The 27,024-nt window shown below is 42.2% G+C and overlaps 1 protein-coding gene across 3 annotated transcripts in view; it reads right to left on the bottom strand.

Annotated features, from left to right (window-relative positions):
* Positions 1-27,024, bottom strand: part of MAST4 (microtubule associated serine/threonine kinase family member 4) — a 1,720,607-nt gene that overhangs the window by 1,138,596 nt on the left and 554,987 nt on the right. For all 3 annotated transcript variants that reach the window (XM_069222961.1, XM_069222970.1, XM_069222979.1), the window contains exon 2: positions 14,067-14,214. In XM_069222961.1, coding sequence (XP_069079062.1) covers positions 14,067-14,214 — 148 coding nt within the window. The remainder of the gene's footprint in view (positions 1-14,066; positions 14,215-27,024) is intronic.

The raw sequence follows: 27,024 nt of genomic DNA, 5'->3' as shown, positions 1-27,024 counted from the left end.
ATTCTGTGTTATCTCACGATCCCTTGTCAACTTGATACAAATGTTTTCACGCTGCTACGTACTGTAGATTGGTTGGATGTGTTTATTTCCACTCTATTCTCAATATATTTAAAATATATACCATAATTTGCATTTTGATTTGCCTGTACAGTGCCCCGAAGCCTTTGAGGCCTGGTATATGGTCTGAAAGGCTACCTAAAAAAAATACAATTTATCCATACCTGAAGAACAGAAGCAATCACAAGGGAACGTTGTTAACAATATACCTCTGACAGTAAGAGGGCTAGTCGTGGAAACTGTGGGAATTGCGCAGGACTTGATGTCGTGCAAAATGGAAAGCAAGCAGTTAGAGGTCATGCTCCTCTGTACATTTGAAGACCATGATTAAAAGGTGTTACAGTGACATTATATTGATTGAAAAAGGCTAATCTATTTAATTAACACTGATGGCCTAAAGCACAAGCAGCTTTTAACTTCAAATATATAATAGATAGAGTTTTCTCAGGGTCTTCCTGGCAGGCTAGGCCTCCATTAGCTCTTCACCTCAGCAGCAGCTGCTGTTGCCTGTGCTGCAGACGCCTCATTGTAGCAAATGCAGTGGCCTGCAGAAGCCTGGCTAACACCGATGGTGTGCTGCGCAAGACTCCTGAGACCAGGCACAAATGCTATCTGAACTTCAAGGAGAGCTATCGAGTCAACCCAGGGCAGCTTGAACGCTGGTGGCACCCGGTGTGGCAATCTTTTTTGGCACCCTTCCATCCACCACGGCCTCTTCTTCGGATTTCCTCACTACCACCTGGCAAAAGTGCCCCTCATTTCTCCATAACCCCTCTCTCACATACATGTAGCATTCGGTTTAAAGCTGTGTCTTTACTTATTTGCTCAGCTATTCACATAAAATACAGATCTGTTCTTCGCAGCAGGCATATTAACGCTCTGCACTGCTTAATGGCGAGTCACAATTGCCATTAGACGAACTACCCAGCTCTCTCTCTCTAGCAGGAACTTTAATTACAGGCGTTATCTTGACATTTTTATTGCTGCCTGACAGCTGGACACACAAATCGTAAGTTGTTGCTAAACACAGCGACCCCCTCGGAGGTCAGTGCCTCCCCCCATAGGCCAGAAACCAGTGCAGCCACACCAGTCACACTGCCCTAAAGCTGGCCCTGGGTCAACCAGTGGCGGTGGGGCCATCACTTCAAGCAATGGGGCAGAGCGATCCTTAGAATGAATACAAGAAAATAGAAAACAAGCGTGCATTTTAAACATATTGTCAATCCAGATAGGATTCCAAAAATTATGTTTTAGTGGATTTAACAATGTTTTTAGGCTACTGATATGTTTTAGCGTATTTGACAATGAGTATTAACCGAGGTCTTAAAAAGGCGAATGTGTGACTGGACTACTAAAAACCAGCTTTACAGATTTAAATACAAAGCACTTTAGAACCACTTTTTGTAAAAGTTTTTTTTACAGGCAACAATCCTTTTTGCCAATGCTCCAAAATTTCCTTCTGTGAAATTTCGAGTTCATGATTTTTTTTTACTTCCATCTTCAGAAAGACAGTGCTGCCTGACTGTTTACCAAAGTTACTCTCTCAGTCTGCTAATTAGGACGTTGCAACAAATACTTGTTTAAGGCTGCACATAAGTACAGGCCTCAGAAAATGTAGCTTTTTGTGCTACCACGCCTGATTTCTGAATGCCTGACTGGCAAGTCATGGACTTGATTCCTAATGCATCTTCTATTACTCTTGACATCAAATAAGTGAGTGCTGACCAGTAGGCAATATTTATCCTTCGACTGAATAAGTGAACGCCAACTAGTTGGCAATATCACCTTCTATTAATTACTCCATCAGGAATCTGTGCTATCCTAAACCGAAATGAAATAGTGAAATAGCACCCCACATTGTGCAGTTCTGATACGGGTTGACTGAGCTACATATTCCTCCTGGAAGCCACTAGGTAAAATCCAAAATTGGCATAATGGTAGTTGCTTGAAATAACTTTGCAATAAACAATCTCCAGAAACCACAGAATGTGCTGCTGATGGGCTATGTCCTGCAAAGAGGTCACTCCAACTGAAACAGAAATTGAAACAGAAATCATGCCTCGTAATACCATATGATATAATAGCAATAAACATGCTTTCAGTTCTGTTCTGACACCCCAAACACAAAAGTGACAGGTTGTAGGATGGTAGAAGTGGAAAACGATGAACTCCTCACACGCAGGAAGTGGGTAGAAACAGGTAAGATGTTTATTGTAGTCCACGGCAGGCATACACAACTGATCTGGATGGAAGTCAGACTGGCAATGCCCGTCAGGAATCCAGAACCCAATAACAAAGATTCTGTTTCCCCAACGACATGGAATTACAAGCTTGAATATAAACAATGAGTAAGGGAAAGGAAATAAGAAACAACAAGCACAGGTGCATACAATCATGAGAACAAAGTACTATACACACATACTACATCATCTTCCCCCCTCCACAAAGCAAAAGAAAACAACTATGTATATATGCTTTTACTTTAAAAGATAATCATTGTATTTTGAAGGGAGTTTAACCAGTCTATGGCTGCGTGTACGCAGTGGTTCAGGAGCTGGGCACACCAAAGAAGAAGAAACAGCAGGATCATCCTCTCTCTCCAGACTATGACAAGACGTACGTGTTTGGCAGTTAGAATCATTCAATGCTTGGTTGAACATCTTGTCTTTAGTAGAACTGTCAATGAACGCAGCACTAGAACTGGCATCATCTTCGTATTCACGTCCAGCATAGACTTGTTTGAAAATATCAGCTGGTGAAGAGGAAATTGGAATAATGGAATTTTTGTTCCACCACCCCTTGCCTTCCAGCAACACAGCGGATTTAGAAACTCTTACAACTTTAACAGGTAATGAATATCTAGATGCTCCTTTGGATACTCTACACGGTTTCTTGATTAATACCCAATCATTCACATTAACTATTACCTCACTCACATTCTTTCGAGAATCATAGTCACGCTTCTGAATAAATTGTTTTTCAGAAACCTTCTGTTTCAGTTTTTCAACATCCACATTCACATCTTTATGAAAAGAGGTCATCCATGAAGGTGTTAATTTGGATTTGGATTCCCTCCCTCTGAGCAAAACAAAAGGCGAAACACCTGTGGTGGAATGCGGAGTATTCAAGTATGCCCATAATTTCTCATTTAAGAAATCTTTCACATTGCAATTGGTAGCAATTGCTGTTTGAATGCCCTCTTTAAGAATCCGATTAGCCCTTTCTACGAGTCCGTTAGAAATTGGACTGTGTAAAGCCACACATGAGTGTTTGATGTTAAATCTTAGCAAAAAGTTCTCTATTTTACTGGAAATTAATTGAACTCCATTGTCCGTGACAATGTTAGATGGTGGGCCTTCTAAATAGAACAGAGAAGATAAAAATGAAATAACAGATTCTGTGTCAGCATGTTCCACAAAAGTGTAGTATATCCATTTAGAAAAATAATCAATAGCAACAATCATTTGTCTCATATTTCTAGGCAGGAGGTTGAAAGGGCCTGAAAAATCTATGGCAATGCTTTCCCAAGCACCATCAGGAAAAGGAATATTGTGCAAGGGTTCATTGTGGCACTTCCAATGTTTATCAGACACCACACAAGAAGTGCACTGGTCCACAAAATTCAATACTTGTTTGTCTAAAGATGGCCACCAATACCTTTCTTTTAACCTTTTACAAGTAGCTGAAATACCTAGATGTCCCTCATGAGCTGCTCTTATAAGCAAAACCCTCAAATCGTAAGGAGGAATGCAAACAGGGCCTCTCATACACACACCATTCTCACACGATAATTCAGCAGCAAGTTGGTGATAAGTGTTACGATCCCCACTGAACTTCTGATTTTTGGGCCAACCATGAGAAATATAAAACATCACCTCTGACAAGACAGAGTCTCTTGACATAGCAGAATTCCAATCTTGCTCAGAAAATAAACCTCCAGAAGCTGAAACTACGTCTACAGTACCAATTACACACTCCGTGTCTTCATGTTCTGTAACATTCAGAGGTAAAGGCAAAGGCAACCTGGAGAGGCAATCCGCCCTAACATTTTTCCTTCCAGGAAGGTATTTTATTTCTAAGTTGAAGTCTTGCAACTTAGATAACAGCCTTACTAATCTTGAGGAAGCTTTACCTAAGCCATTCCCATCCATTAGGAATACAAGTGGCTTGTGATCGGTGAACAGAATACAGGCCATACCCCAAATATAGCTTTTAAACTTGTTTACTGCCCAGACACAGGCAAGGGCTTCTCTCTCAATAGTGCTGCAGTTGATCTCAGCTCCTGAAAGAGATCTAGAGGCAAAAGCGATAGTGCGTTCTTGCCCTCCCACCCATTGACCCAAGACCGCCCCTAAACCTTTCATACTAGCATCCACCGCTAGAAAAGATTTGGCTGAGGGTATAAACGGCTTCAAAGCAGGAGCGGATAATATTAGTTTTTTAATGGCATTAAACGCTGCCATAACTTGCTCATCCCATTGAAACTTACTGCCTTTCTTCAATAGATTTCTAAGGGGTTGAACCAACATTGCATACCCATCAACAAACCTCGAATAATATTCACAAAGGCCTAAAAATGAACGTAACTCATCTTTATTCGATGGGCAAGGTGCATTTGAGATAGCTTCCATATTTCCTTGTTCGGGCTTAATGCCATCAGAAGAAATAGAGTGTCCTAAATATTCTACATTCTGAACTAAGAATTTACATTTCTCACTCTTGATCGTGATACCACAGTTTCTGAGTATAGAGAATACTTTGTTCAAGACAACCACATGTTCTTTCATATCTTTAGTGTGAATTAAAATGTCATCCTGAAAAGCACATACGTTCTCAAAATCTCCAAAGAATCCATTAACTTCTGAAAAACGCTTGCTGCAGAAGCTAGTCCAAACGGAAGTCTAAGATATTTATACGCCCCAAAAGGAGTCACAAAAGTAGTGAGTTCCTGAGAATCAAGACTAAGAGCAATCTGATGATACGCAGAGTGTAGATCAATAGTGGAGAAAAATTTAGAGGTGCCCAAGCTGGCAATCATCTCTTGTATACGAGGAAGGGGATGACAATCAATAATAATGTTTTTGTTCAAAGATCTTAAATCTACACACAACCTCAAATCCCCATTTTTCTTTTTAGTAAGGACAATGGGCGAAACCCACTCAGAAGAGTCTGTGGGGGTTATTATGCCATCTTTGACCAGCTTCTCTAAAAGATCTTTGAGCTGCCCTTTCACAGAGATGGGAATTGGTCTTACCTTATGCGAAACAGGAGCAGCTCCATCTTTAAGCCTGATACAGTGTTCAAAGCCATTAACAACTCCGATAACATCAGCAAATACCTCAGGATATTTCTTGGTAAAAGATTGAGATGTTGGTAACTGGTACACTGACTTCCGACACTACTATAGGCATTTCTCCTAAACTAATGGGATTATCAAAACCGGGACGTAATACTATGCCCAACTTCGCAAGGTCTTTCCATCCTATGATGTCTCTGCCATCCACTGCTACATATATTTTGGTCATGATGCTTCTACCTAAAATAGATAAAGAAGACAAAAAGAAACCCTAAGAGCTCGATGTCATGATCTCCAAAAGCCTTGGGGCTAATGTCGGCATCATTTAATACCTTCGTAGTTGGCCAATATCTCCGGTAAGTAACATCTGCAATAATGGTGGCAGGTGAGCCAGAATCAGAAATAACGGAAAGCTCAATTGAGTCAATAACTGCTTGGCAGATGGGTCCCTTGATATTTCTAACAGCGGTAATATCCACTGTTAGAACAACAATGGATAGATTATTAGCGCAGTCATCTACGTCATCCGACTGTACCCCTTTGGAATACACATTGTTAACTTTAACTTTCATGCCACTTCCACTAGGTTTGTAAGAACGGTAAGACTGCTTGCAAGCAATTTGGAAATGACCAATTTTTTGACATTTCAAAAAAAAAAATCCTAAAGCTGGGCACAACTGGTTGTTGCTTAGATGATTGCGTGACCCACAACGGAAACAAAGTAGAGTACTCTTATTGAATTTTGTCGTTCTTTCCCTTATATAGTTAACTTCAGAGTTTTCTATTACTTGACCAACTGCTACATTCTCTAAATGTCCAGATACTACTTTAGAGGTAACAATAGATCTTTCAACAGCTTTAGCTATATCTAACGTTTCCTCCAAAGTAGGATTTCGGCACGCTAATAACCGTTCTTGATTTTTTTTTAGAATAACAGTGGAACACAAACTGGTCTCTAATGTGCATGTCTACATGAGAACCAAAATCACATCTTGCAGCCAGCAAACGCAAATTAGCCACAAATTCATCCACTGTCTCGTCCATAGATTGTTTGCACATTGCAAAGTTGAACCTTTCTAATAAAACATTGTACTCATCCGAAAATTGCTTTCCAATTCTTTCTTTTGCTTCGTTATAAACATTCCATACAGTAGTGTCACCACTACTTTCACTTGGTGGAGAAATAATCGGTAAATTGTCAAAAACATGTTGCCCGGCCACCCCAAGATGATTAAATAAAAGTGCCAACTTCCTGGTGGGAGTAAAATCATTAGCATCAATAGCAACTAAGTAATTCTCGAAAATCCTTATCCATTCTCTCCACTTAATGTCCGGTTTTCCACTTTTAGATAAGAAAGGTGGAGGTTGAACTACTAAGTTGCTGGTCGCCATAAATTACGATAAAGTCAAAAATGGAGTTGAGATGTTTTGTAAACAAATTCCGTCCTAAATACTTGAGGCCAAAACACTTTCTTCACAAATTTTGTTGTACTTGTTTGTGGAAATCATTCACTTTTAAATAAAATAAGTCCAGTTTAATTATATTATTTACTTTTTTTAAATGTCTGGATTCTCAATTATCAAATCACTGCAAAAATGAAGTAAAATGCGTGTGTTAAGCAGGCAATATATTGCTGGGAAACTGTAACTAAGGCCCTTCGCGCGTTGCCCTCTGCGCGTCTCGTCTCCTTGGTGACGAGTTTCCAAAATTCGGAAGCGTGGCGTAGTACGTAAGCGTCTTCGTTTCCAAAGCAACTTGACACGGAAACTTGACGCGTGGACACGTTGCTGCTGAAATACGCGCGACGTGTGATGACAGACAGAAGAACAAGGAACTGTCGAAACAACAAGAGGCTCATGCACCGGTGGTTCACGCGCGGAGAGTTGAAATTAAACAATCCTCGCTCCAACAATCTTCGCGCTTTCAGCAGGTAAGATTCAACGCCAAATATAAGAGCAGGATGAGTTGAAATAAAGCGCCGCGCAATCTTACGTACTGACGATCACGATGAGGCAAAATACTCTGCCAAATTGTATATGCTGGTCGGTGGACTTGTACTCCGAGTGAACTCCAAATAGCTCCTAAATGTTTTCCAACGGAAACTTCACCCCACTCCTGGTACCAAAATGTAGGATGGTAGAAGTGGAAAACGATGAACTCCTCACACGCAGGAAGTGGGTAGAAACAGGTAAGATGTTTATTGTAGTCCACGGCAGGCATACACAACTGATCTGGATGGAAGTCAGACTGGCAATGCCCGTCAGGAATCCAGAACCCAATAACAAAGATTCTGTTTCCCCAACGACATGGAATTACAAGCTTGAATATAAACAATGAGTAAGGGAAAGGAAATAAGAAACAACAAGCACAGGTACATACAATCATGAGAACAAAGTACTATACACACATACTACACAGGTCCAATAATATATCAGTGTTGCTATTAAATGCTCCAAGAGCAACATGCATGATCAAAAGAAACTATAGTTACAGATTTATCCAACACGCCATTGGCAAGAACGACCATGTTCTCTACAATTGTTATTTTTAAATGTCTACACCAATTATAACAATTAGCCTGACCTGGGTAGCAAAAGGGACACCCTTGAATGGGGCACAAGTGAGATTCCAGGCAGATAACACGATTATCCGTTTGTCATTTTAACAATGGAACACGTATGCACAAAGCAGTGTTTACATTGTGCAATGCTTTTGCATTGGCAATCTATTATATTCAATATAAGAGTTACACTGCTTTTGACTGACCCTGGCTTAATTTGACAGCAAGGTTTCTTAAACATTTTGCTGCCAAATGACACTAGTTTACAGGGGAGGACACAGTGATGTAATGCCTACACCAGGGGAGCGCTTGCATTCTTCCTCTGCATAGACAATGTCCAGGAGAAAAAACATACTTTAAATCAAATGGTGCTTCAGTCTTATAATGTACTCTGATTAGCTGATAAGAGTGGTGTTTGCTTTAGGCACAAGAGGAATGACCCTGGTTAGACATAAAGTTTATGTTCAGGCTTCACATAGCTGCGCTGTGTCTCAGTTTACCCATAAGTCAGGCCCCAAACACCTGAGCTACCTCTCATGGTGCCATGCTCCATCACCAAAACACAGCCACATCTGCTAGATTTCATACAAAACTGCCAGCATGGCAGAGTGTATTGCCTGAGGGCACCCACTAAATATACTGAAAACCTAAATATGCAAGATATGAGTTGAGTTACTTGAAAAGTGCAGCAAAAGTCTTCTTGGCATTAAACTAACAACATCAGAAAAGATACGAGGATAATCAATGAAACTGATTAATTTTAAGAGTCTTCCAAAACACAGCATGGTCCTCTTTTTATGCTGGCCAAGATGGAGTGCATTCCAGATAGAGGAAACAACAAAAGAGAAGGAACTGCATGACAGGCCATGCTGCCACATTCTAAATTCCTTGAAGTTTGTAGATAGCTGACTCTGGAAGGGCAATACAATAAGCATTGGTATATTTCAATCTAGAAATGATGGCAACATTAGCAACACAATATTTCTTATGCCACAGAATAAAAGGAAGGTTTTTCTAGGAGAAAACTATGGCCCACATGGCATCGCAGGTGGAATTGTCATTATTGCAATCTTGTCTGATGGGATTACAGTCTCACCGGCAATCGTACAGCCTAAACCAGATTTTAAACTCATCTGGCTAGCATCTAGTGACAGGTGCTCTTCAAAACATTTGGAAAGCTGGTGACTGCTGGCAAAAACAAGATGCGCCTAATAATAAGCTTCTGCCCTGGGGCCAAGGTTTGGCTACAGTAAAAGGGGTTTAAAAACAACTTATTTTCATCCACTAGTAATTCTCACAGTTGAAAAGAAGCATTAAGGATAACAGTAGATGTAACAAGTTTAGTATCCCGTCTGGACATACCTCATCTGGGGTGCCCAGCATTAGGGAGGTAACCAAGGAGTAAACTTCCTTTTCCTTAACCAGTGGGAAAGCAGTCATGATAAAGGGTTAAGGCTTGTAATCATGCTGTTTGGGACAGAATGAAACAGAAAGCTGGACATTACAACTATGGACGGTCTTGCTCTTGTGATCTTCTTATTAAAAAAAGATGCCAAACTGTCACAAATAACTTGGGAGGGGGAATAGACATTTTGACACAGAGCAGATTGGCAAGATTGGACACTTGCTGGAATAGAGCCTTTAAGGAATTGTAGGCCAAAGAAATAGAATTTGTGAAAAAAGAACTCTTAAAAGTAGTAAGAGACAATTTGTAATGCCCAATTTGTTTGCATTTATGGGTGCTTTCAAAAGGGGGTGCTCTCAAAGTGGTGTGTGTGTGTGTATACAGACAAATTTGTGTTTTGTTAAACACAAAATTGTATATATTTTAATTCATAGATGGAGGGGCGAAGCCCTGTTTTCACTTCCAAGACCTCAGCAGGATATGCCTAGAACTACCTCCAGGTTGTCCTACTTTCTGAAGAACAATGCTTATCAGACCATTCTTACTATTTTCTTTAGCAGTTATAACTCTTACAGGCAAAAATAATGGCACCAGAAGAAAAAAACAGAGGTGAAACTATGAGCCTCATTTAGAGTCTCGCAGAGTGGAAGCATCAACATAAAACTGCAGTGGTCCAGTTCCACCAAACCTGCTGTTTCCCCACTTTATTTAGAGTAGGGGGAAGGGCAGTGGTTACACTGGTGGAGCCTCTGCCACCTCTGCTGGTGTGAACCTATGAAATGGCAGTCCACCTGGTTAAGGGCTACCAAGCAACAACGATGGCTGTCCCACCTTGCTGAGGGCAGTGGCACCATCACTCATTTTCCCTTCCCAAGGTGTGGAGGGAAGAGAAAGGAAAAATGTAAATTGCCCCCCAGATGCAGGGAGAAGTTCTCTGTGTATTAGACCACTTATGTTTTGCATGGAGAAAACAAACTCCTGCTTTGAAAGTTTATTTCCTCAATACAAAGAAGTTTGTCAAGTGAGTGCTTTTAAAATAGTGCCTGCCATAAAGTGTGCATGTTGCTGTAGTTAGTTGGGTGTGTGGGTTAGGGGGAAGGAGAGTGAAGGAAGAAGGGGAAAGGCTGGCTAGCAAGGAAGAGCACATGTTGGGTTCATGCTACAATGTGACCTGTCCCACAGCTATTTTACCGGATGGATTTTCTGGCTGGTAAATGTGGGTTTGTTGTTCCCACACACAGTCAATTTTGAGTGCAGGAACGCTGCAGAGCAGAATTTCCATGTGGAATTCCATTCTACTCATTTAAGAGGTCCACAGTTCCTAGTTTGGACCCATGTCATTTATGGGCAGCTTGTAAGCAGGCTAGTTAGGCAGAGAGAGCACAACACCATAAGGTAGGAGAAGCTTGAAAAATACAAAAAGCCTTGTCCACCTGTAAACGGCTTTCAGACAATCTCAGTGGCTTAAGTGGGCAGAATCTATTAACTATTTTGCCAATATTTTATATTTTTACAATAACTATTTTCCTATTTTGTTTTTGTACAAAACAACTGTTCTAAAACAGATAATGCCAAACTCCAGTTCCGTGAAGCCAATATTCAAGTATGCAATTGGTTAACCAGCAAAACTAAAGGCTGCCTAGAAGCGAATATGTGGCTTTATTTGATGAAGTCATTGCAGGCTTCTTGGCGTGAAAGATTTATCCTTTTTTAACATTAATTCAAGTGGGTTTCAGTTAAGTTCTGGAGTGTCTCCTTCTAATAGAAAAGTATTTAAAAAATAAAGTTTGCACTTCATAAGTCTGATTGCGTATTACTAAAAATATTACTTTTAACAAACGTGTTTTATGTTAAACACTAAAGGACAGATTTAGAAACTTTTCAAACAACTAACATGGCTGCGCTGAGTTATCTATTAAGATATGGCACTGTTTTCCTTTTTCCCTGCACTTGTGCAATTCAGGTAGCCTTGCACCAAGCACACACCCTTGAACTCTAGTGCAAGGATGTATGTGTGATAACATGCATAGGCTTTGTCCTGGAAATGGACCCTTCCAGTATCAAAACTTTGCTTAATACTTTTCCCACTTTGGAAGTGTGCTGTACGGTGCAGCACATCTACAGATTTGGAAAACTGTGGTGACTTTTTAACTTGCTCCACTGTTACGCCTACCTCGATGGCGACAGGTTGATGGTGTAAATCCGATCTTAGAATGTTAGTTTATAGAGATTTAGAGCAAAAACCCATGGGTAATTGCATCAGAATGCCTATGTACCACCTACAGTATGCCCCTTGATGCCAAGCAACGCAAAGCACTAATTTAGGGAGCTTTTCAACTCAAATAATGATTCTCATTGGATATCAAATCCCATCTCAACAATTTTAGATGAGTTTGCGTCACTTTTGTTGTCCAAATTCGGCGCCAAGTGTTAATAAATTATGACATAAATCACTGCAGTTTGCGGCTGCCTATCTTATACTGTAATACCACTTTTTTTTTCTTTCGTTTAATAATGACTTACATATTCAGAGTGCCCTCAGTCTTACGATGGGATCTCGTAGCACTATATATGCACAAACCAGAATGTAGTCCTGTGGCTGGTTTACACAGACATCAGCAGTGAATGGATTTTCCCAAATGAGCTTTCCTAACATACAATAATGCCTTCCCTCCATTACTTTAAAGCAGTGCCCATCCTTTTGTAGGCACTTCAGCCTGCGGGGTGGGATGCCATTGTGAGAGATACCCTTTAGTTGCGGGACTGTCTGGGGCTCTGTATTCCACACAGAGTTTAATTCCGTGTTGCAGTGATGGTGCAGCGCGTTGATAGAATGTGCTGATATCACAACTTTTCTTGCGTTTCCAGTGCCTCGACTGCAGACCTCAGGCGCACAGTGCCTCACGAGCAAGGACAAAGCACACGTCAGACAAGCTCGGATACCTGCAGATTGCTGCAGTGACTGGCTGGCAAGTTGTGAACCCTCCTCGCGCGCCATCTGTGGCACCTCGTAACATATGCTTTATATTCAGCCTGAGTAGCACCAGAAAGGGCCTGGCACAGAAAGTAAGAAGCGAGCCTCTCCTGCAGACCGGCACTACATTAAGGGTTTAAGTATCTACTCTAAGGAGCAGCCAGCAATAATGACTTACAGAATGTTATTTTACACATTTTGATCGCATTGACATTTGTTTTCGCGCAAAAAAGAGGAAAGATGGGCCATGAAGTGCCCATTAACCGATAGCACAAAACATCTGTTAAAATCAGTAACAGCTTGCTGCCCACAATTAACTGCACAAGGCACCAGTGTCAACCGAGACCGTCAGACTGGCTGCAGATAGCACTTTGGGGGCTAGGGACAGGCATTCGATGTTAAACACCAAATAAAATGCAAAGGGACATCCGACTTGAAGGGACCAGTGCATGAATACAAATCGACTATTAGCCCCTTCAGGATTCAACATGTCTACTGAGGTTAAAGCCGCAAAAAAACAATAACAGTACACAAGGCACGAAAATAAAACGGACCTGTGAACAGACAAGTGAAAGCGTTCATTATATCCGAAGGTCTTTTTCATAATGATAGGTACATGAATATCTGTAATCAAAACTATACAGAATGTTAATGTTTTTACAAATAACGAGGCCCAACTCTTGTCTGCTGTGCGTGGTATCATGAAGGTCATTTTCTTCGATAATTCTTTTTAAGTGTATTAAGCATTGTATCAGCAAGTGATTTAAATGGGTGAACTCTGGTTATCTGCATGTAGTCTGGATAGGAGAGTACCAGCTCTTCTCAGTAGGGGTGCATTACTACCAGTGGAAGAATACTATCGTTACTCAGCAGAAATGCACTACAACCAACATGAGTGTACCAAGGCTTCTCAGCAGGGATGCATTACTATTGAAGGGAGAGCACTAGTGCTTCTCAGCAGGTATGCATTACAACCAACAGGAGAGTACCTTCGCTTCTCAGCAGATATGCATTACTACTAATGTGAGAGTACTAGTGCTTCTCAGCAGGTATGCATTACTATTGAAGGGAGCGTACTAGTGCTTCTCAGCAGGGATGCATTACTATTGAAGGGAGCGTACTAGTGCTTCTCAGCAGGGATGCATTACTATTGAAGGGAGAGTACTAGTGCTTCTCAGCAGGGATGCATTACTATTGAAGGGAGAGTACTAGTGCTTCTCAGCAGGGATGCATTACAACCAACAGGAGAGTACCTTCGCTTCTCAGCAGGGATGCATTACTACTAATGTGAGAGTACTAGTGCTTCTCAGCAGATATGCATTACTACTAATGTGAGAGTACTAGTGCTTCTCAGCAGGTATGCATTACTACCAGTTGGAGAGTACTGGCGCTTCTCAGCAGGTATGCAGTACAACCAACAGAAGAGCATTAATGCTTCTCGGCAGGTATGCATGACTACCAGTGGGAGAGTACTGGAGCTTCTCAGCAGATATGCATTACCAGCAAGGGTACAGTACTAGTGCTTCTCAGGAGGGATGCATTACTACTGAAGTGGGAGTATTAGAGCTTCTCAGCAGGGATGCATTACTACCCATGGGGTTGAGGTAAAAGCACTTATTGCAGAGGAGCAGTATCACCAACAGGAAAGTACCAGCACTTCTCAGCGGTAGGGACTCAAGGTTAGCAAGTACCTGCACTTCTTACTATGAATCTCAAGCACTTGTATGGCTGATTAAATTCCAAGCTGTAATTTTCTCTAGATCTCCAACTTACCAGTAAGAGCTCCACCAAGGCTGCCTCTCCGGAGCTGCCGTCCATCTTCACTCAGCTGCCTTTTAAGGTTCAACGATTTTGCAGACAAAATTTCAGGATTGCTCGTTTTCCGTAATTGTATCGATGGAGGTGACAGCATGTTATCAAGCTGTGAAGAAACAAACGAATGGTTAATGAAGGCCATCCAGGTCTGGGCCGTGTATGTAACTTTCTAACACAGACAGCTACCTACAAACTAATAATCTGCACATCGATTTAATGGCCACACACTTTGGATTTCCATGGGATTAAATTGACAAAAGACCTGTCTGCAGGAGAAAGGTCCTCTACGTCACTAGTTCCTAACCTGTTGAATTCTGTGGACACCTACTTAATTATTACTGAAAGCCAGGGAGCTCACTTAATTATTAACAGAATCTGTTGGCTCCCACTGATTTATTACTGGAAGATCGGGAACCCCTAACGTGACCATTTTAGATGATTTGAACCTCAAAACAATACAGAATCAATCAAACAAAGACACACATTTTGAAATATTATATTAAAAATAATCTAAATTTTAATGGGAAGGTTGGAGCTTTTCCAAATTCAGTTGAGGCATCGCCCAACTATTATTCTGTTTGATGCACTTGCACTGCTCCCACAAATCAATTTGGGGATACTAACAATTTTTAGCCCACAGTTTCAAATTCTGTCACATTTACTGAAAGTTTTACATTTTTCAGTTTTACTTTTTCCTTCCTTATTTATATACACCTTATTATAAAAGATAATATTATTTAATTTTCTAAGCAGTTGCAGAACCCCTTGAGTAGGCTTTGCGGACTCCCAGAGGTCCCAGGATCACAGGTTAAGATTAGCCCCTGCTGTAGGCGGGTGCTCATCTACTAAATGCACAGTGTACCGTAGAACACTAGCTGGATCTTACCAACTGTAACCGCAGCTTACCTGTTGGTGCATCTCTGCCCGCTCAGGTTTTTGGCATGCAACACATCAAGGGAGCTATATTTGTATTTTTATATAACAATGTGCATTTATTTAGGAGCAGGGACATTTTTATCACACAATCCAGTGGGTCGTCCAGAGAAACCAGGGCTTAGTCCATTATTATCAAAACGTTTATGAATAAACATTCAGCAGAGAAGGACTAAACAGTGTCTGGCATGCGCAAGTTACAATTAACCATGGATTGCCTATGGTACAAATTATACTCTTGTAGGCAGGGGTAAGGCGTGTGATGAAAAGGATTACTTTGCCTGGGGCAGAGATGGTAAACTGTGCTTGCCCTTGAAAGTTGGAAGGTAAGGGGTACACGATGTAAAGGTGGATGAGTCGACAAATTAACAGAGAGCCCACCCATGAGCGGAGCCATGGAAATGTTTGACATATAAATCATGAAACAAACATCCTGTAAAAGTGGCACAATCTCTTCAATATTAAAAAAAAAATTATGTCTTTAAGATGTGTGTTACCATTGTAAATCAAATTACATCACTGCATTGAAAAGTATTTATTAAAAGTGATAGCTTTTAACCATAGACTTAGAAACATTTCTTTCCTGTTCCCTGCTCCTAACTCTTATGACAATTCAGTCAAAGAAATAGAAGGCAAGTCTGTTGAGGCTTGGATTCTTCTTATATCACCTCATCGTAGGCAATGGCTCTCCAGCATCCCCTCTAACATGGTACTCGGAGGCCTTTATCAGTCTGCCTCCGCCTAAAGGACAGGTAAAAAGCCTAGGTTTTGTACTGGACTCCAGTCTTACGATGGAATTACAAGCAAAGAAAATCTCCTCTGTCTGCTTTGGTTTCATTAGATCTCTTAGGAAGATTCTCAATCTTCTTCCCGTTTCATCCAGAAGAATCCTGGTCCAGGCATTGGTTCTCTCCCGCCTGGATTATGGGAATTCTCTTTATCTTAGTTCCCCGGAATATGTAGTAAGGAAACTGCAGATTGTGCAGAACGCGGCAGCTAGACTCCTTACGAACTGTCCCAGACATCTATCTGCCAAGCCGGCTCTTGCAACACTCCATTGGCTGCCGATCAAACAGCATATACATTTTAAAACCATGTGTATCACCCATAGAGCTCTACACAACAAAGGCCCTCATTTCCTCAGAAAGCGAATCTCCATTTACACTCCTTCAAGACACCGGAGATCCTCTTCTACTCCGCAGATTCATATACCCCGTGTCAATAGATCATGGGGAGGAAACTTTTTCATGATTAAGGCTGCCTGTCAGTGGAATGCCCTACCTCTTGACCTCCGCCATGAACCTTCTGAATCTCTGTTTAGGAAGAGGTTGAAAACCATTCTCTTCAGTCGCTAGCCTATCCTTCCTGCTTTTCTCAAGAACTTTCCTGTACCTTCAGCGCTGGGATGCCCTAGGGTAGCTACGCGCTCTATAAATGCATAAAACTAAACTAAACTAAACTTATATGTGGCGCAATGTTATAGCCTGTTGCATCAAACACAAGAGGTTTTTGAACAGCACACATCCAGAACTCAGGTGTTTGAAGGTGCTCTCATATGTGATAATGAAGGAGGCTTTGTGCAGTGGAGAAGCCAGGATTGATCCTGTCTTATCTGGTTTATTTGTACATTCAGCCACTAGATTAGTAGCATTTTCCCTTATTTTGCATCAAATGTTAATGCTTTGTGCTTAAGTCATGGCGCATGAGTCTAGACAGTGGGTGGGAGGCAGAAGTCACATTAAAGTTTGGCTCATTCTTGCCAAGAGTCTGAGAGGAGCTCGGGTTGACCCACGCCTAAGCATCTGTTTCAAGCTCCTGCCTCAAATTCTGGGGGTAACCATATAGCTCAATGACAACCATAAAGCCCAATGGTGACCATATAGCCCAAACACTGGTGTACAACAGGCCCATAATAAGTCTGTCAGCCTCATTTATGAAGCTCACCAACTGACAGACAAGAGAGCAGTTATTCAGCACTAAGAAATTTGAAGACCTTACCAAACTCCACGGCTTTTTATTACTGACAAACACGAGGTCTAGCTCAACTTTAGCATTCATATTTTGACAGCACATGTACACTTGCTCATCTGCCAAATGCCAACATAAACTATCTTATTCACATGCATGTATGGTAATTAGCTCATCTTGTTTTCCCATGTGGATGCAAGCTGAAGCGATTCATTTTGAAACTCTTGGCACAATGATTAGGCATATTAGCCCCAGCATAGACGTTTTAAGTCATGGGGAAACTGCCCCGAGTCCTCACCACCCAAGGGCCCCCTTGGGATTGTGAATTTCTCCTTTATTTTACCACTGTCAATGATGTTCTCTTTCAAATTATTTCTCTGTCTCTGCCTACTCTACCACGGACTGTCTCTCTACCAACTGCCATCTTAATGATTTTGGGGATCCCAGGCATGTCACATTTCAACTGTTTTTGTGTGTGCCTCTTAAACTTTAAGAATTTAGTACTTTTTTAAAATTTTATTTTAATAGCGCTAACTCGACTCCGAAGTATTCAATCGCTTTACATTAGCGCAAGTCACATTACACAAGGACACATTCATTTTGTTTTTTTGGGCACGTAGAGATTAAGGGCCAGATTTATCAAAGGGTTTTATCCATTCTATGTCTATGGGAAAATGTGTTGGTACATATGGCCCTAAGTGATTTGCCCTGTATCACAGGATGTTGAGCTGATGCCGAGACTCAAAACTGGTTTTCCAGTTTCAAAGTTGGCAGTGGTAGTGAGTGAACTTTGAAACCGGTGGGCATCAACAGCCAACTTGAACTGGACCTAGTGAGAGAAGTGAGGAAGCCCAAACTCCTACAGAAAAGTAGGGAGCAAGGGAATGGAGGGGTGCGTTGGGTCGGGGAGGGGCCCTCAAGAAATCTCAAATTAAGCATGAACAATTTCCAAACAAAGTAGCTGAAAAGCAACAGGCATTTACAGGGACAAACAGCAAATACTTTTAACCGTCAAACAAACGTTGCTCTCGCTTCTTGACCAAACCGTATGGCGCTAGGCAAATCACGTGGCTACGCAGTATTGCATTTTCAAGGGGCTTTGTGCTTTGTTAAGAAACTAGTAGAAAACATACTTTCACATTGTAGAGAATGACCATCACAATAAAAATGTGTTATTGTTATTCAATATTTTTCGGCATGTGTGTAATACACAGCGTGCAACTAGTATGGCTCTGCAGTGTTTTCATTACTGCGGGGAGGACTTAGCCCTTTGAAACTCTGGTCATATGAATTTATTTCCTTTGTTTGACACTGTTGTACCTCTGAAGTAAGTCGGTTTTACTTATTTTTCCAAGTTATCACACCTTCATTGGTGAGGTCTTTTCACAGCCAAAAATATTAAGCATTTGTCATGGATGGTAGATAGCAACTATTAGTGAGTAATCAAATAATATTTGGGGTGAATTACGGGGTCATCTTCTTTAATCTTGTATATGAAATTATTGAATCTGTATGTCCCAACAAGAGGGCGAGGCCCTTACCAAGTTAGTTGAAGTGCATGTGTTCCGCCTTCGCCACCAGGTCAGGTTGCAGTACGGCTTCTCGGATGGTAAGTTATAAATGCCCTTCTTAAAACACCATAAGACTGCTCTGTTTCTGAAATAATTCACTGTAGAACTTAGTAACCCTTTTCTGCTTAGTTGGTGATAGACAAATACTTCATAGCATAGTACAAATCCAATCAGAAGCAAAGAGATGGTAGCAAAGGTGCACAACAGGGCAAAAAGAACGAGTTTTTAAAAAAATCAGTGCTTAATTTGAACCGGTGGTTGCCGGTGAGGGGCACCAGCACTCATTTATGAGGGCCGGGACTTATTTCTCCTCATCAAACATTTCCCAAGACCAACAGATTAAAAAACAAATTATACTGATAAGCTAATGAAGAGAAATGGAGAAAATAAGTCGCCAAAGGAGAAAGCAGAAACCTGTAAGAGTGAGATTATGAGCAGGAATTGCCTGGCAATGAATTAAAGAGGCACTGAGGTGTATTCAGGACTCCACACCATTGGTATTTGGCAAGCTGACATTTTATAGCACCGGCCGCGGGCGAATGAGCAGCCATTTGGGCATCGGCACCTATTATTTTGCAATTAAAGCACTGCAAATAAGGTGGCCAGACGTAAGTCCAATATAAATCACTGATCTAAGGTCTTGTTCACCAGGAACCAGGAGCACATTTTAATTTCTTTCAGAAATAAACCTCCTTCACCGCAAATCGAACATCAAGTGTTATAGGCATTGAGTGAAGTTCTAATAAATGGATGAATTCCAGTTCGTGAAAGGTGTTTCTGGGAATTCTCACATTGCAGTGATGTAAGATTCAGAAGTACCTGAGAAAGGACACACAGAACAGTTCGTGCTGCTGATTTAGAGGCGGAATAGGCCAAAGAAAGCTTTAATATTCTTCTGTTTCTCCAGCGGCGGCTCCTCTGCAATGGCAAAGGAGTTTTTCCCCACTGGCTAAGAGCCATCTGCTGAAAAATGAAACTATATTTTATTAACGTTTTATTTTTCTGCTGCTGGCTCAGCCAGAATATGTAGGGAGGCACAGGGCTGGGCCAAGGGAGATGGGAGGAGGAGTGGAGTGCACTTAAGTGTTCATGTCAGTGTTGCACAGCACAGACTCCAATGTACTGTCTTAGCAGCAGTACAAGCCATTCCGACCTATCCTGGCACTGTTCTCAAGCTAGTAATGGCATGAGGATTGCGTGGGAAGCCTGAGCTAGTGTCCCAGGGACTGCTGGGACACCATCAGGAGGAGTGAGGCGAGTGGCAGGACAGGTAAGTTTTCTATTTTTTTTTATAATTTCCCCTGTCCAACCCCCCCGTCTTCCCTTGAGATTAGCGGCGGCCGCCATTGTCTCTGTGCAAAGAAGAGCTAGCAAATTCTTGCACCTCTAGGGACAGACGCGCAGGTCTTACTAATACCTTAGTGGCAAAGTTATGTATATGCAACTGCTCAACCACCTTATATAGTTGCTCTTTCTTATCTCAATTTGAATGTAATTTATATAAGGAATAAAGTATCCCCTGCTGAATAGTATAATGGTATTGCTAGTCACTGAGGATTTGTGTGACCATATAGAGCAACAAAGTCATGGAACTACAGGGTGACTTGCAAGATCCTTATCATATACGGCATGTGGTATCTTATGCCTTGTATTATAAGGTCACACCATCACCCTGATTAAATCCTTGATGCCTTGGTCTTTCATATTAAAGATATAGTGTGGTTGCAGATGTGAAAAATAAAGTGAGCAGAATCAGTAATGTGAAATTAAACACAACAAAAATAAAATCAGTAATTTGTTTACAAAAACCAATATTGGAATCATTGTAATGTAAGCAGTATTAAACAATTCTCTTGTTCAGAATTTCAAAATGTGTAAAAACATCTAGAGATTCCATATATCTCTCCTGTAATGCACAGCATACAAAAATACATATATTGCCATAAATATTTTCTTTTAGCCAACCACATGTTCATTTGAGAAAAATAAACCAGAAAGAGAAAAAGCCAGTTCCAGTTTTCATTGTTTAAAGTTCAGCAGTAACTATGCTCAGTGAACTGCCTTTCACCATGGCTTCTGGCAGGAAGCATTATGACTTCAGAACTCAAGTGTAATACATCATTACAGGTGACTAAGGCCCTCATTACGACTTTGGCGGTCCTTTTCCAGGACCGCCGAAGCTGCTGCATCCAACAGACCGCCAGGGGTGGCGGTCTGTTGGCTGTCACATTAGGAGTCCTTGGAGGACTTCAGCCCATTTCTGGGCGGAAGTCTGACTCTGAAGAAGCGGTTTCACTGCTGTCACTGCCACGGCAGCAGGACTCCGGCCGCAGTATTACAAGCTGTAATACGGCTTGGCGGAGTCCTGCTGCCGTGGTGGTGATGGCGGTGCAAGACCACCAGGACCCATCCCCTCCCGGATGTCCCCCTCAACAAAGTAAGTAGGTGGGCATCCAAAGGGGGGGGGGGAGGGGGGTGTGTGTGTATGCCTAGGCGGGGGCAGGGGAGTGTAGTGTGAGTGAGTGAATGTGTGTGTGTGTGTGTGTGTGTATGAGCCCGTGTATGGGGGTGTCTGTGAGGATTAATGCAAGTGAGTGGGGGTGTCTGAGAGCATGTATGCGTATGCTGAATGGTGTGTATGTGAACGCATGCATGAGTGAAGGGGTGGGATGTCTGTGAGTATGTGGACGGGTGAAGGGGATGTGTGGGGACGTGTGTATGTGTGTCAGCGACAGGAATTATATTTCTGTCACCGGGTGCGTGACCGCCACGGTTTTAATGTGGGGGTGACCGCCACAGAAAGCCTGGCAGTTTGGAGCCTCATAACCCAGACGACAGACTGGTGCCTGCTGGATGATTGGAGGTGCTCACCACTGACTGCGGCGGTGCGACTGCACCAGCAGGCCAGGTGGAGTTGTGGAGGCTTGGAGTCTGCCAAGCCTCACAACTCGTAATGTGGTGGTCCTTACGGCCGGCTCCGCTGTGGTAGGACCTCCACGGGAGGCTGGCGGTCTTCTGACCGCCAGCCTTGTAATGAGGACCCAAGTGTCACAACTGTACAATAATAAGGACATTCGAGGCAAGTTTTTATACAGGGATTCCATGCTCCCCTGTATTATAGTGGAGGCACACTTAAAATATGCTTTAAATCATAGATGTGTTACTAATTTAAAGACAGTGCTCAGAAAACAGATACCATTGCTTTGTCCAGGGGTAGTTGAGAAGGTTAAGCAGCTACTTTCTTTTTACACTACTTGTAAGAATTGGGATATTAATTATGAGGGATGTGGTTCTTCATAAGCAATAAATCCAAAATCTACCCTTACTGGGAACCACTTGACTCTCCCAGGGGCAGAGCAGTCAAATGCCTACCCAGGGAGGAAGAGCAGACTAGTACCAACGTCTGCACGAACACAACACACACCCAATAAATCACTGGTCTGCAAGTGCTTCCACTTCTAAAAAGTAAAAGTAGTTTCATGTGTATATATATTAAGTAGCATATATGGAATCAATAAATATATATATGATGACAGGTAGATATCCCTATGATGACACCCTATTCAAAATTCACACCGCTGGGAACCCTAAAAACCACACTATCCCTTCATATACTAGACAGATTCTAATGGGTGTAGTTATCAAAAGGCTGGCCTACTGACTTTGTCAGGGTGTCACCACTTTAACTGAAGCAGAGATATGTCATAATAAATGAATGAAAACCAATTAAAACCACTTATAATTTAAACCACTTCCCAGCTTAAAATAGCATTCATTAGGAAATGTAACAAAACACTGTTAATTAAAGCATGTTAATGAACTTCATTAATACATGCAAAGGTTCACTCTGGTTTGTCAGTTCTGTCAATGTAAATTTTCTATAAACTGTGAGCATGAGTACTTTTATTTTTTACTCTACACATCCTGCAAAGCAGCCTTAGAAACACAAAATAGGACATCACTGCATCTACCTGGACTAAAAGCCTTAGCTCCTTGGGTATTTGACACATGGTGGAATTTCTCCCCTGGCCACCAATTCAACCCCGTTGGATACAGTGGGAACTTTTAACAGAAGACCTCTGAGGGTTGATGAAATCCAAGGAGCCGCCAAAATATACCATAATACGATGGTGGTATCCCTGGCCTCTCTGGAATACCATTTAAGGAAATATTTCTTTCTGGGGCACTTCTTTGGTATGAGGCCTTGAATAACACTGAAATGCTTTTCTTAATGATCTCCTTCATTTTTATTATATTTTAGGTGCCCGGCCCCAATCAGGCATCCATGTCTGGCTAATGTGTGGTTGGCAGGGAGGCACCTCAGCCCCCAAGCTCCTATCAGCTCTCAGCACACCTGGCACTCTTTCTGCCCGCAATCAGCGTCTTGTGGAGGCTGTGTATCAGGCACTCCCATGCCCCTTGACACAGGCACATGGGGAAGAGATAACACCCAACACTAAGGTCTCCTCTTTGATTCCCGCGGAGAGGGGGGAACTTGGGGACAATTTTTAATAACACGGGGACCCACGCATGTACCCTCCACAGCAATCGAATCCTATCTGGGCCATGGCCCATCTCAGGGAGCTTGTTGAATTTTGGGAGTGAGATGCCACTTGGGTCCTACTTTTCTCGGTCTTTTAAGGTGGAAAGCTGTTCCTTAAGGTTTTTTTTTTTGTAGGTTTTTCTTGTACCCTCTAGAGCTATTTATCATGATTTGTGGGTCGTTTTGCTACTCAAATCAGTCTCTAACCACAAAGAGTTTCTCTCTAGAATTGCTAACCTCTAAACTTTGCAATTGTTTGGGATGCTAATTTTTACAGCTTCCCCTTTGTCGGGCCTTCAGCAGCAGCAGCCCAGGGTCTCCAAGGCATAGTGCCCTCACACTTTGCATCCTGCAAATCCCACAGCCTCCTGTGGCCACTTGCAGGTCACCAGGGTCAGTAGAACTCTGAGGGCCCTCTATCTGGAGGTCACACACTGGCAGGACCAGTCCACAGAAGATACAGAGGTGACCCCAGCAAGTCCATCCTTCTACTGTCACCCCCCGAAGTTGTACTGGAGCCAGTGCCAATGGCACTGCAGAAACAAATCCTAATCCCTGGGTCTCAAATGAAATTAGAAGTCCTTGAATCCACCTTTGCAGCAGAGGTAAGGAGTCTTCCTACATCCAGTTGAGCATTCCTCTGGCATCACTTTCCCTAGGTTCAGATGTTCTGAAAAGTCTCTCCCTTGTATAGGGGTTTTAAGTGAGTGGAAAGAAAGATTCAAATGGTAGACAGTTCTGCCAATTCTACTAGGACTCATCACTCCACCACAACCCCAACCTTCCTGCACAACATTCTGAGAATTGCCAAAATGGCACCTTCAAGTGGTCTGTCAAAAAACCTTCTTTAGGAGTCAAAGCCCCACCCCTAATTGACTCGGCTACCTTCCCCCAAGTCTTTAAAGGGTAGCCCCTCCAGTGACTGTTTCCAAGTTTCTGTGGGTTTGATCATTCCTAGACCATGAGCAGTGAAAAGTAATTTACAGCATGCAGATTCTTCCCCAACCCTTTTATGTCACAAAAGCACACCTAATTGTTGACAAATTGCCTTGTTGTGGGGACAACATCTAATCCAAAACAAGGACAACCCTAAATGCCCACAGGGACTAGGGTCACTGTATAAAATATGCACAATCATTCTGTGGAGATCATTAACAGTTGGATACCTTGTGTTAACTCAAAGAAATCCATTAGCTAATAATGTAACCATTTCACTATACCTCAAATGTTTCTGTGTCAATTGAGACAAAAAAAGAATACCAATTCGATATATCTGATTTTCGGTCAATAATTATCAAAGATATATTTTGGCATTATACTTTTTTGTGGGGAGGCATTTGATCCTCCTGCTGGTCAGCACATTAATTAATTTGGCTCAACTGAGCTATTTGGAGGCCAGAATCTAATTGAGAGGGGAGGCAGAGAAAAGCTATGAATCTTAAAACACAAGAACAAGTGTATATATGTGGAAATGAATGTGAGATCTGCATTCAGGGATCCTGATATACCATAATGTTGGTGTCAACCTACCCTCTCAATGCATAACTAAGGTGAAACTATAGTCTAGGGCAGAATTATCCCATAGTATACAATACAATGAAACATGTTACATACTTCAAGGAAAGCACTGCAGATGTACATGCTCACACTATCAATGTCCACTTGTATTAGGAAGCCTGCAATGGGTCAGCACCAAACTATTATGGGTTGACTGTGATAAAAGCTACCTGTGCACAGATGGTAGTTCCACACACTCAGCCTGCACAAGTATGCACAAGTTTGTGCACACATGTTCACATACAACTAACTTAGAGCCCCTTACTCCAGCTGTGCAGCAGCGGAACACATCTTAAAATGTAGTTTATAGTGAATGAATATCATTTAGGGAGACTCACTCACAGCGGAAATTCACATCTCGGGTAGTCCAAAATGCAAAATTATCCATGGGGGATTAAACGGGTCAGAAGCAGAACCAATTTTTCACACTATTATACTCTTAATTTTAAATTTATGTTATCTTACATCTGGGAAATTAAATCGGGAAAGTTGGCAGCATGGTTCAACTGACAATAAATCCATTTTGAACCCCTTTCTTATAACCAAACCAGATGTGCATGAGCCTCAGACAGGCTACTAGTCTGCACATTTGTGCAGTCAGGGCCGGCTTTGGGGCAGTGCGAGCGGTGCGGCCGCACCGGGTGCTGACCTGAATTGGGGGACGCTGACCTCAGGGGAGTGCCGTGTTTAGCAATGACTTACAAAACTTGCGATTTAAAAGCACCTGCTGAAAAGTTCCTCGTGCGTCCAGCCTTCAGAAAACAATTAAAATGTCAATATTTCTTGTGATTAATGTTCCTGCTAGGAAGAGAGATGGGAGTTTTGTCTAGCAGCAGCTTTCACTCGCCATAAAGTAGCACAGAGGGTTAAAATATAGTTCTGTTCTTTGCAGCAAGTGTATTATGTGGATAGCTGAGTGGATTAGTAAAGCTAGCCTTTACAAGCACTTTAAAACAAATGAATGTATGTGAAAGAGGGGCTATGGAGAGATGAGGGGCATATTTGCCAGGTGATAATGAATGAAGCCGAGGAGGCGGTCATGGGGAGGAGGGGTGCCAAAAAAGACCATTGCACAGGGCACCACAGCGCTAAAGCCAGCCCTGTGCGCAGTATATGAATTTCTTCAGCATAACCCTGCCAACGTACTTGCAGATTTTACTTTTAGTTTACACTCGCATCTTTTCACCTTCAAAACATTGGCAACTTAAAGTAACTGCACCATTTCCCATAATCTTTCTGGGGCCGACAGCCTCCTTTGTGGAAAAATAGTTCACTGTGATAAATGGAAAGTTTTAGAAATCATCCCCCTCTCCAAGAAGCCCACAGCCAACCCAAATCAACTAAGCAACTTCCTACCCATCTCCCTGCACCCCTATGCAGCCAAAGTGATGGAGAAGGCCATTATCAAGCAACTCACAACCCACATCGAACTTCACCAGTTTCTAGAAAACACACAATCAGGATTCAGAATGAACCACAGCACAAAAATAGCACTCATCGTAGCCACTGATGACAATTAAAATATATTTCACAGAAGAGAAAGAGCGGCCCTCATCCTGCTCAGCCACTCCGCAGCCTTCAACACTGTCGCCCACAACACGCTCATCAAAAGACTCCACGGTTGGCATACAAGGATCTGCTCACAAATGGATCTGTCCTTCCTCACAGGAAGAACACAAAGGGTTAGGCTTCCGCCCTTCACATCAGAGACCAAGAAACTGATATGTTGTGTCCCACGGGGATTGTCCCTCAGCCCCACTCTTTTCAACATATAGATGACACCACTCACCAACGTCATCAGATCACAAGACATCACCGTCATTTCTTACACTGATGACACTCAACTCATTCGCTCCCTGACAGACAAGACAAACACCAGCAGAACCATGACCATGTTAGCAGACTGGATGCAAACTATCTGGCTGAAGCTCAACTCTGACAAGGCGGACATACTGGTATTTAGCAACAAGGACTCACCATGGGATTCCACCTAGTGGCTGTTGGAGCTAGGGCCAACAGCCACACCCCACGCAAGAAATATAGCAATCATTCTAGATGACAAGCTCAACAGGATGGCTCAAGTCAATGCAGTGTGCACCGCCTGCTTTCACATCCTACGCATGCTGAAAAACACCTTCATATGGTTGCCTCAGAACACCAGATAGACTTTCACACAAGTACTCATAACGAGAAGGCTGGACTACAGCAACACTCTCTACACTTGAATTGCCAAACAACTGCTACTCAGACTCCAGACCATCCAAAATGCAGAGCAAGACTCCTAGTCAACCTCCCACGCCACATTTCAACTCAAAAAGCTTCACTGGGTCCCCATTCTCAAGTA

This window comes from Pleurodeles waltl, chromosome 1_1, assembly GCF_031143425.1.
Source record: "Pleurodeles waltl isolate 20211129_DDA chromosome 1_1, aPleWal1.hap1.20221129, whole genome shotgun sequence".
NCBI classification, from domain to species: Eukaryota; Metazoa; Chordata; class Amphibia; order Caudata; family Salamandridae; genus Pleurodeles; species Pleurodeles waltl.
The sequence above is the reverse complement of the archived record's forward strand: the minus strand, read 5'-3'. Positions and strand labels throughout refer to the sequence as shown.